Source organism: Peromyscus leucopus, chromosome 1 (genome assembly GCF_004664715.2).
Source record: "Peromyscus leucopus breed LL Stock chromosome 1, UCI_PerLeu_2.1, whole genome shotgun sequence".
NCBI lineage: Eukaryota > Metazoa > Chordata > Mammalia > Rodentia > Cricetidae > Peromyscus > Peromyscus leucopus.
In genome coordinates this window covers 130343718-130355814 of record NC_051063.1, presented here as the reverse complement: position 1 = coordinate 130355814, position 12097 = coordinate 130343718, and the positions used below count along the sequence as shown (strand labels likewise).

The following is a 12097-nucleotide window of genomic DNA, read 5'->3' as shown; positions in this document are numbered from 1 at the left end:
CTGCCCCCCGAGTGCTGGGATTAAAGGTGTACAGAGTACAACATCAATATAACACACTTGTGTCTGGGACACTGGTGAGGGATACATGTGGATTTTCTCCATTGGTGTCTGAAAATTTTCTGTAAATCTGAAAGTTACTCCCAGATAAAATTTCTTTTAAAAGAGTAAACAGAACTAAGGGTATAGTCCAACGGTTAGATACTTTCTCTAGCATGTGTGAAGCCCTTTCTTCAATCACAGGCTAATAATAATGATAATGATAATAATACCAATAATAAAACAAGGAAACATCGGCAAAAACTCAATGCTCAAGCATCACTTTAAGAAAAGCAAAAGAGAGCGTCAACTTGAAAATCACCAAAGAAATAACCTACAAACAGAGAATAAAAGGCAACATGTATTTGTGATTCTTCAAGATGCAAAGGAAATTCTTATCAAGACTTTTGAGTTCCCACGAGGAAAGTAAAGTAATTACCACATAATACTTAGTACTGTTACCTGCAGAACTATTATCATTGTCAAAAATGAGTAAACCGCAGCCGTGGCTGGGGATAAGGAGCTGCCATCAGACTCAGGAACATCAAACAGTGCTTTTTTCTCTTGATAGCGCCGTACCCACAATCCATGTCCTGTACATGTTCAAAGAGAGGCATCATTCATCTGACAGGAAAGAAAGAGTGCTTCTTGGGAAAATTAAGACAAATTTAAGACTGTCACTGTACATGGCATGTTTGGTTCACCAGCTTTCTTTGCCGTAGAAGAAAGCATAGCACATAGTATTCTCGGACCCGCGGGTACATAGCTGGGAAGAGTGCACGCTTCATGTTTTGCTCACATTGAGAGTGTCTTAAACTGTGTGTGGTACCACACACCTGTAATCACATCACTTGGGAAGCTATGGTAAGAGGATCAAACATTCTAGGCCACCCTGAACAACTTAGCAAGCCGCCAACCACACCTCAAGGTTCCCTGTTGATGATGCTAAAGGGCTGGTCATGCTATAGAAACTGCGTGTGTGCTGGGAGAAGGATTTCACCATGTGGGTGCCACAAAAACACAGAGTCATGAGCTGCTTAGTGAAAAAACAGTAGGACCTCAATACTGCCAACATGGTTCTTTCTCGGAGATCGAGCTTTCTTGGGTTACAGATTCTAAGAAGTCAAGAATTACATATGTTTCCTCCTGAACTAAGTCCCCCACCTATCTGGTTACAGAAACCTTTTGGTGTTCTAGGTGGCTCTGTCTTTAATCTCCCGAGATCATGCTTCAAGACCATGTTATACCTGTCTGGTACATGCTGCCAGCTGAGCAGGGACAAGATGGAAGTCAAGTGCTGGAGCCTCAAAACACATTCTTGCAAAGCTTATGTAAACTTTTGGGCCCCTTTTTAGAACGCAAATAGTTGTTTCCTCTTTTTGTACAGCCACATCGGTATATGTGTGCTTTGGATGTTGTTAGCTTGGTTCATCACTATTGCTGACTCATCGCTGGATTCATTACTTCTGCTATGATGGATTCATCCTCCCATCCAAGCAGTCTTTAACTTGGAAAGGAGCATTACTCTGCCAAGCTCCTTCACTTCAGTGTGGCCACACTGATGTTGATGCAGACACTCCTGGAATCCAAGTCAGTGAAAATGGTGCATTTGACCTTTAAGGTTCTACATCTAGTGGAGTCAGGATAGCCTCCCCCAGATTCCCTGTAGATTGTTCAGCAGTCTACTTCACTGGGGACTCATCTTAAGAGACTTACCAACTGCTGAAAATAGAGACATACAAACGAGGAGAAGGACACACCAGAGGACATCACAGTTCATTTGCCTCTCAAGCTGGCTGCGCTTGTAGCGGGGCCCACTATTGTTCAGCAGGGCTTTGGTTTCGTGTCCTGGAGAGGATGAAGGGGTATGGAGTATCAGTCTCCTAAAGACAGGGGTCAATGACTGAATCCCACCAAGCAATTGTGCTGGATTATAGCTCTCTAAGAACTTTGGTCAAAATAGGATGCAGAATGAATAGGCCATTATAACAACTGTGAAATGAATGGAAAGAAATATGCTAAAAATTAAAAAAAAAAACATCAAAAACTCTATTGGGTTGAGGTACTATTATAACAATCCCTGTTTTTACATTTTTCTGTTTTCCTAAATTTCCCAATTTTCTACAACGGGTATAGACAACTCTCGGGATCAGGCAGAAGTTAGGAAGAAATGTTGGGGAGCATCCAGCACAGTGCGGTGGTACACAGTCTAGGGTTTAGCCTGTGCCTACCTGCATAGATGACAATGCCAGCCACCGCTTCTGTGTTCCTGATGGTGCACCCTCGAAGCAGCAGGTTTTCTTTATGCAGTCCAGCCTTCTCCCCATTGCTGTGGATGCTGTGGAGGAACATGGACCATTGCATGTCACATGGCTGCACAAGCACTTCCAGAAGGACCCAGGGAAACATGGCTGCTGGACAGGGAAGGGTCCAGAAGGCTCCAGCATGGGTTCTTGTCCTTGTGGGTCTCCACAGCAGCTGAGAGGAAGCTGCTCAATTAGCAACTGGGCACACAGAAGAAGCCCCAGCATGCTGCTTTTTATCTACTTTGCATGGGACTAACAGAGGACTGACTGCAGAGGTAAGCTGACAAGGATAGTCTTGCTGGGTGATTGCTCTTACATCTACTCTGCCAGAAATGCTAACACTGTTCAGTGCCTTGTGTTATCACAAAACACAAGGACCTTGAGAAAGGATGGCATGAATTTTGACAACATTGAGTGTGTATCCATGTGTGTCTGTGTCTGTGCTTCTGATATTTGCATGTATGCCAACATGTGTATATAGGTACCAACACTGAGGCCAGAGGAGGACATCAGGTATCCTGCTCTACCACTCAGTCTTATTTCCTTGAGACAGGGTCCATCACTGAACCTAAAGCTTGTCTTTCTGCAAATGCAGCTCTCATACTATTTCTGTTCTCAGCCTCTGCCTCAGCACTAGTGTCACAGCTATGTGTGGTCACACCTGATTTTTCCATGGGTACTAGAGATTTGAACTCAGGTCCTCATGTTTACAAGTTCTCTTATCCACTGAGCCACCTCTTCAACCCTCATTTTGGTGTCATTTTACATCTATTTTATGAAGTTATTAAGATATTAACATATTCAATTTGAGGTGTGTTTAAACCTATGAGTGGTACAAATTGTTTCAGTGCTGTATAGATCCAGAAGTAATGTCCAAGTTTAAGCCATTTACTTTAAAATGTGTCCTCTTGGCCCAATGACCAGTGCTGGCCAACTGAATTTACACTAGCACTATGCTGGGACAGACCCAGAAGCCCAATATACAGGCCACCTGTCATCTTCCCATACCCACCACAGGCATCCTTGTCCCTACCCTCCCTCCAAATGCTTCTGCTTGGCAGTGCTCTTACAGAGAGACACACGTGAGCTGCAGACATAAATACATTTTCCATTGAAGAAGAGGCTCTAAACAAAATCAAGACTAAAACGCTCGCTGCATTTAAATTTATGGTAATTAACATAAATCACCACAGTGCCAGTTTTTCTGCAGAGCATGTAGAAAGGGACACTCAAGGGACTATCCAATCATCCCTGTGCTGATGGCTCACACCAGCAAATCCAACACAGAGGTTCCAGCCTGAAGCTAAACATCAAGAGATTGGGCAGCTACATAAGAAGCCCTGGCCCATTACTGTCCCAGGGAGAGAACTGCCATGCTGTGTCTCTCCCGTGACTGTTTCTCTAGGGACAGGTGGATATGGGAGAGACTTCTCTGGGCAGCTGTGAAAAAGAATCACCTGTCATGCTTTCTAGGAACAAGATGAACTCAGCAAAAACAAAAACAGTATTTCAGATTTAACCTTCTTTGAAATGACATGCAACTACCCTCCAGCCCTGCACATCTGTGAGCTTTGCACTTGCAGGTTCAGCCAGCTTATGGGTGGGTGACACTGGGGGTGACAAAGTGTCTGTAGTGAACAGATACATTTGTTTTTCTTGTTATCGCCTGTAAAATACAATATACAACTATTTACACTGAACTGTTTTTATAAGTCATATCACTTAGATTACTATAGTTAATATGCAAACATTATGTCATTTTTTATATAAGGGACTTAAATATCTATGGTATTCACAGTGAAGACTTCTATAATAACTTCCATGGTACTGAGGATCTAAGGATTGTCCTTCACTCTCTCTGTCTCTCTCTCTCTCTCTCTCTCTCTCTCTCACTTTCTGTGTGTGTATCTCTGTGTGTGTTGTACTGGGGATTAAAGCTGGGTCTTCAAAATGCTAGGCAAGTACAACTTGTGAGCAATACTCCTGACTCCTAGACTTATGTCTTCAAATCAAACCAACTGGGAAGAGAACTTAAAACCAGAGGTTGTACCGGCCTATGTAAGGACCATGGCTGCATGAATAGGCAGCCGATGTGGGAGCACAGACACACTCCCATATCAAAGGTGGAAGGAAGAGTGGAGAAGAGACTCACCCAGTGGGCCCAGTACTCAGTAGCTACTGGGCTGCCCTGAACTTCTGAGGATGAGTGCTCTCATCAACAGTAGAACAGACACAGGCATGTGGCTCAGTTACAAAGATGCTCAAGAGGAGAGCCCACCAATCTGCCATCAGCACCTGCTTCTTGGTTATAAGCCCAACTATGTTGTCCCTAGAATCGATGTGTTGAAGTCTCAATCTCCAGGACCTCAAGATATGACAGGGTCTTTAAGAAAGAAGTTAGGTTAAATGAGGTCATTAGGATGGTCTCCACCACAATCTGACTGGTGACCTTCTAAGAAGAGATTAGGACACACACATACACAGAGGAATGGCAACGGTAAGACATGGGGACAAGCTGGCCAGCCACAAGCCAAACAGAGAAAGATTGAAAGATATCAACCCACCAACACCTTGGCCTCAGCTTTCCAGGCTCCAAACTGAACAGATAAACCTCTGTCTTCAATCCTGTCCTTTTGTGGTACTCGTCCTTGGCAATCAAGCGCATCCTTTAACGTTTAATCTAGGCTACTTGAATGCACTCATCTAGTTCTAGTCCTCGGGCTTCATGACTTGTCTAAATGTGCTCTTCTAAATGAAAACTCTGGAAGCAAAACTTTATGAAGAACTGACTGATAAGATCTAGTGACCCTGAGAAACAGCAGTGCTCAGCAGATAAATGTCTGATTCAGCTTTTCGCTATCCTACTCTAACTCTCTCTAACTCATTTGCTGCTGGGAACGTTCATCTGAGTGTAGTGTATGAGGAAAGGTGAGTACTGGCTACCTCATACATGCAGACATGGGCCAGGTATAGGGAAAGAAAGCCATCCAGCTGCACAGACACAGTGGGACAAGGCTTTGATGCTCAGGTAATGCCCACTGAGCCCTGCAGGGCAAGGAGCAGCAGCTTGCATAGACTTCAAGTCAACTGCTTCCCCAGGGTAGCTAATCTGTAGCACTCAGACACCAGGGCCCTCAATCTATTCTGGCCTGCTGTAGTTCTATAACAACCTGTCCACAAATGTGTGATTTGAACTCCTGTCTTGCTTTTGTATCATCTCAGTGATCAGACCTCAATATTATAACTTATTACAAAATACTATAAATTTTGTAACTCAAAGCATTTTTTTCCACCATGTCTAAAGTGCTGCCCTGATTCAGGTTTTGCAAATTTCTCTGCAGGAGCCTACTGGCCAGCCTTGCTGGCCTTGTCATCCTCATCTCAGGACATGCACACACCTATGTGTATGCATGAGCACTGTGCTCCTCTGGGAGTAAGCTTTGCAGGCTATATACTTCCTTTGCAGGCTTTCTGCTCTGGACACCACACCACAGAAATGTCCTTCCCTCCTTATGTTGGTTTTAGCATAGAGGAGGTCTCCTTTACAGGGTGGGTTCAGTTTTACAGCCTTCATGTACATCCTCTCTGCTAAGCTTCTAGGCCCCAAGCCAGGATCCTCATGTCTTATTACATTTTGTACCCTGTTGTCCCCCTCAGTACTTGGTAAATTCTGACTGCTGCCTCAATATTGGCTTTCGGTTGCATCTATTGGGAGGGAGTATCTATCTATGCCAGAGGAGTAGATGGAAGCAACGGAGGGTAAGGAATCAACTTCCTGCATCTTCTTGGTCAGGGAGCACTGATTGACTTTGTCCCTTGATCAAACAGAATTCTACCTAGTGGCTACTCCTGCCCTTGAGTTCATGGGCCTTGTCAATGGTGATAACACAACTGCTTTTGATTCATTATCTATACCATGCCTGACAGATCCCTGTGCAGATAACTGTACTCTTACTTTTATAAATCACAACTGCTTTTGATCCAATATTTATACCATGCCTTACAGGTTCCTAGGCCCCTCCATCCCTGTGCAGATAACTGTACTCTTACTTCCATAAATCAGAACTGCTTTGATACAGTATCTATACCACGCTTTACAGGTTCCTAGGCCCCTCCATCCCTGTGGAGATAACTGTACTCTTACTTCCATAAATCACAACTGCTTTGATCCAGTATCTATACTATGCCTTACAGGTTCCTAGGCCCCTCCATCCCTGTGCAGATAACTGTACTCTTACTTCCGTAAATCACAACTGCTTTTGATCCAGTATCTACGCCATGCCTGACAGATTCCTGGGCCCCTCCATCCCTGTGCAGTTAACTGTACTGCTACTTCCATAAGTCTGAGAACTCCATCTGCACCTACAAGCACAATGACTGGCACCGGCAAGAAGGATATAATGAGAGGTAAATGATAGATAATGTCTGTAACTGCCGAACCACAGGCAGACTTTCCTTTGATATAATACATTGTTCAGGTTTTTGTTTGTCTAACTTAAATACATGTGAAAATTACCAAACTGCTTTGTGCTGATGTTCCATTTTCTGAAAGGATGATTATGCCCATTAAGGTAAATGAAAGCACCCCAAACATTGATTAGTCTAGTTAATATGATTACAGTTCACCTTAAAGTTTGCTCATTGCCACTGAAGCTCTTGGACATGCTTCACACAAATCTCGCTCTCAACACTAGCCGGGGGAGGATAAGGAACTGAAACATTTCAATAGTTAGGAATGACCCTGCTCCTCTATCTCATGGGGGGGTGGGGCGGGGTTTGAATGAGAATGGCTCCTGTAGGCTCGTATATTTGAATGCTTAGTCTCAGTTGGTGGACTGTTCAGGAAGGTTCGGGAGACATGACCTGGTTGGAAGAAGTATGTGGTCTCACTCTCTTTCTTCCTCTTGCCTGAGGATCAGGATGTGAGCTCTTAGCTACTGCTCCAGTGACTGACTGCCTGCATCTCACCATACTCCCCCAACCATAATGAAAATGGACAACCTTCTAAGACTGTAATCAAGTCCCAGTGAAATGATTTCTTACAAGCTGCCTTGGTCATGCTGTCTCCTACAGCAATAGAACAGTAACTAAGATATGAGGTAACAACAGTCCCTGCACTGGTCATCCATGAGGGTGAGGTGGCTACCCTAGTAAGCAGGCTGCACTTCCCAGGGGCATCCAGCAGCCACCCAGATGCTGAGATAATGTATCCAGCTCTATGACATGCAGGCAGGACAGCTCTGTGGATGCTTACTTGGGGGCAAGAATGGTAACTGAGAGAGCAGAGTAGCTAGCTACACCTGCAGGGGACAAATAGGCTTGAGGCAAAAAACTGCCCAAGACACACAAAAAAACAAACAAAAACTCTATTATATTTTTAAAGCAACACAACAAGAAGATATAGCAATTATAAATGCATCCAACATCAAAGCACCCAAACATAGAAGCAAATACAGGAAGATTTGAAGGGAGGAGTAAGCAACTGGCTTTACAATGTGAAATGAATTTTATATCAGACAACTAACCAGACACCCAGTCTCTTTATCTTTTATGGAAACATGACAATATGGTCTCAAAGATCATTACATGTGGGGCTGAGGAGGTGGTTCAGTGGTCAAACCTGCTTACTACTTTTCTAGGGAACCTGAGTTTGTTCCTCAGCTCAAAACTACCTGTAATTTCTGCTCCAAGGGATCTGACACCTTTTGGGCTCTGTGGGACCCACACACATACAGATGATAGATAGATAGATAGATAGATAGATAGATAGATAGATAGATAGATAGATAGATAAAAACCACATACTGTGAAGTTGACTGGACATAGCTAAACAGAGGCTACCAGAGCCAGCTTTCTCTCTGTTCATAGGGATAGGCAAGGCTTAGACCTACTCTAGTGAGAGAACATTGGAAATAGCTGAAAATGGAGAATGCTGATATTTTCAGCTTCTGAGGATTTTATTAGAGCTTAACTGTAGGGACAGATTTAAAGAACACAGTGCAGTGAATGCACTTGAATTATGAAGCCTCTAATGCTTAACCTGCAAAGTACTTCATGTACTGCAACATCCATTCATTTAAAGTACAAAGCTCCGTCTTTAATATTCAGAGCTGTCAAATCACCAGCAACTAATTCAAAACTGTTTCCTCTACCCACAAAGAAACCCTGTACCATGACCAGTCATTCCCCTCTCTAGGCTATACTGCTTTCCCCGAGCCCTGATAACCTCTGATTCCTGTTCTGTCACTACAGATAGTCCTGTATTTCCTATCAATGGAATCACACACTGAGGCAAATACCACCCTCTCTACACAATGGCTTCTAAATCACGTGGTTCTTTAACTTGCTTCTCAAGTCAACCTGAGGCTGAAGGAGCAGTCACACTACCTACAGAATTAGATCAGAGCTCAGAAATGCAGGATAATGTTCCTACAACTACCAGCTCTGACAAGGGTTGGGGAGCTAAAACCCTGAGATACATTTTCTGAGTGATAATGGCTATAGATCCGAGTTTGGATTAGCTGGTCCATAAAAGGGCAAAATCTGCAGGTATGCATGGCAATGGGATTGGAGGTAACCCATGGCTCCCTGGATAGTAGCTTCAGTCTCATAGATGCTGAAGTGAGACCACCCTGGGAAGATAACAGGAACACCTGAGTCCCATACCAAGGAAGTAGTCCTGTAGCTGATGTACTTTGTGAGGTAGCCACTGATACAAGGATTAGGACCGAGACAGGCCCAGGCTTCCCTTCTCCAGGGAAGGATTAGGAATTCAGCACAATCAGGCCTGCTCCTGTGGAAGGTACACCCCTCAACTTGGGTCCCCTGCATCCATACCCTCCCTTTTATTATTCCCAAGAGCAGCTTCAGTTGACTGGCTAGGGTAGAGCTTCTCACTCTGTAGTGTCTCAGAATTGCCGGAAAAATTCTGGGATGCTGCTGCCTACACTCACTTCCAAAGAACTGAAAGACCCCCGGCTCCATTATAAGACATGGACTTGCGATGAAATGCCCCCCCTCAGTCCAATACTAGTCTAAGAAACGCCATTCTGAAGAATCAGAAAACAGGAGTTCACAGCGTAGCAGCACCTGGCTTGAGAGAATAATATGCAGCATCCAGCTTGGAGAGAGATAACTGGTCGGCGGCTGAGAGAAGACAGTTGAGTCAATCAGGATATTTTGACTGGCCCCTGCCTGAGAATAAGCAACTGCTGAAAACACCACTATACCCTGCAAGCAAGTCAGCCACACATCAAACTTCTGATAATTAAAGAACCGACCCAAGTTCACCCTGCCTTCTTTAAACAACCAATAGGACCCTGTACTATGCTTCTCACTTCGTAACACGCTCTGCCTGGAATCCATAAAAGTCCCTTGCCTAGGAAGCACGCAAGTCTCCGAGAGATTGGCCCAGGTACCTGTCTAATAACCCTCTTGCTTTTGCATCTGATCGTGTTTCGTGTTTCTTGGTTTGGGTCTCTCCTGAAGGAAGATCTCCCCTGGGGGTTCTTTCAGAACCACCCAAAGTGAGCACTGGTGGAGGGTTCCATTTTGCCCCACAAGACATGTAGCTGTCTACCATGGAGACATGTAGCTGGGGTTCCTCCTCAGAGTGTGAACGATGTTGTACTTTCAGCCTTCAAAACTGTTACATAAGCATCTTTATAAGCATCCAGCCTCAGTTATTTCATTACAGTAGAGTAACCAAGAACGGGATAACACAATTGCTGACCCACATTTTCCTATCAACCAGTCATTCTGCTTTACGCATGTGCCATCCCCTCCAACTCAGAAAAACTCAACCCACCTTCCTGTCACCTATAGTTCTTTCTGAGACACACAACAAAGACAGACAGTTCTAGCCACTTTGTGAACTAATCTCTCTCCTAGGGTCCATCTCCGATCTCCTGACCCGTCTCATCTGTTGCTCTGTATTACCCTGTGGTAATGATATTAACAGCAGTTGCCAGAATGACAGTCGTCAATATTTAGCAGGCATTAACCATTCTGAAAACCTTCTGTGCATTGAATGAGCTTCCCACAATGACCTGAGGGCTGTCCTAAGATTATGCCCACTTCACCTGGGACCCAAGGTTATCTAGAAAGTATGGTCTCCGGAACCTGTCAGCTTCACTGCTATGAGGGCTCAAAAGATAATTCATTTCCTGAAAGGCTGCAGGGAAGGGATGGAAAGTAGCTGATGAAGGATTCAGTCTTCTTTAACATGAACCTAGCCCTATCGAAGGCAATGAGTATATCTGTGCGTGTGAGTACTGTATCACTCAGATGCCTCCTTCAGGACTCAGCAGGAGGCAAAGGGAACAGGGCAAAAGGACAAAAGCCTTTGGGAAAGGATCTAACCTCTATTCGTTCTTTAATGAGTTGGCAACATGAAATTACCCCATGAAAAGAAAGCATATAGAACATGTTCCCTAGAGATTGCCTTCACCTCCTTTACCATCACTGAATGTCAAGACTCCTTAACCACCTGGTACCTACCTGCTCTTGCAGCTGACTTGGCCTGGGAATTCACAGAACTACTAGCAGCTGGTTAAGCAGACTAGAAGAAGATGAGCTAGAAGTCAATGAAGACCAGAAAACCCACAGCAGACTGGGTGTGTGGTAGTTGAGCATTAACACTTCCCTTTAGGAGTTTAACCTCATTGGTTTTTCAGAGAGGTGATCTAACTACTTCCAAGTTCTGATCATCAGGGCAAGTCCAGCGAGTAGCTGCTTCATCTCCAGGTCATAAATGCACTTCATGTTTTACTGTAAAGCTTTTGCTACTACACCCCAGTGCCCCTGTGTGTGTGGGTTGGGCATAGGTTGTAGTGCTGGATACTATCAGCAAGCCAGGGACTTGCACAGCAATCTTAGAGATAACGCCCATTTTCAGGAGTCCATTTGTGAGGGGAAACTGCTCTACACTGGACAGTGCCATCACATGGAAGCTCAAGAAGCTAAGTCTGTGAGTTCTGCTCTCACAGAAAGGGTCCACTGGCGTGCCACGGTAGCCTGAACCTAGTGTCCTTTGATCCTTATCACCTGCTTCCTTCTGCATGAAACCATTTCTCATAGCTCCACCATGCAGTTCAGCAATGCCTCTCTCACTCATTGTTTTCCCCACACTAGCAATCTTGCTATTATCACGAACATTTCCAAACAAACATAAAAGCAGACCGAATGGCATCGTGACCTCCTGTGCTCCTTGTACCAATGACCCAGCTTCACCAAGTATCACAACTCATAGGCCATTTATCTACCTTTGGTCTTTCTGCTTAGGAACAAAGAAGGCAGCTGAGCTACTGCACACACCAATCTCTTTTATCCTAATTAGAAGAAATAAACATGAAGGCAATAACTTACTGCTTTATAGTCAGTGCACTGGCTAGGACCAGCACACAGCAAGTACTCAGTAAAATGTGTTCAATGACTGAATGAACAAGATGGAATACATTCTATCCAGGCTCTTTCTGCCTGGCCTCTGGCCTCTGACTTCCACTGTTCTGAGGCCATGTATAACAGCCATAAGCCTCTTGTCCCTTGTCATGCTCCGCAATCTCTCAGAGGGAAAAATCAGTCACTCCTTAATAATCCAGTGCTTTTGACAAGTTCCCACTGATCTTACAAACTAATTCCAAGAGCAGCCAAAAAACAATGTATGTGGCAAAGAATATCTAAGAGCATGTTATGAATCTGTGTTTCTGTGCCTGTGTTTTAACAAAAGAAAAATAAGAAAACTCTCAAAATACAAG

At 44.2% G+C, this 12097-nt stretch overlaps 1 protein-coding gene across 2 annotated transcripts in view; it reads right to left on the bottom strand.

The window, feature by feature from the left end:
• Atp10a (ATPase phospholipid transporting 10A (putative)) overlaps window positions 1–12097 on the bottom strand; it is a 165458-nt gene that overhangs the window by 40307 nt on the left and 113054 nt on the right. For both annotated transcript variants that reach the window (XM_028855714.2, XM_037198221.1), the window contains exons 4-6: window positions 2268–2374; window positions 1753–1884; window positions 499–629 (exon numbers count right to left, since the gene is read on the bottom strand). In XM_028855714.2, the coding sequence (XP_028711547.1) occupies window positions 499–629; window positions 1753–1884; window positions 2268–2374 (370 nt within the window). The remainder of the gene's footprint in view (window positions 1–498; window positions 630–1752; window positions 1885–2267; window positions 2375–12097) is intronic.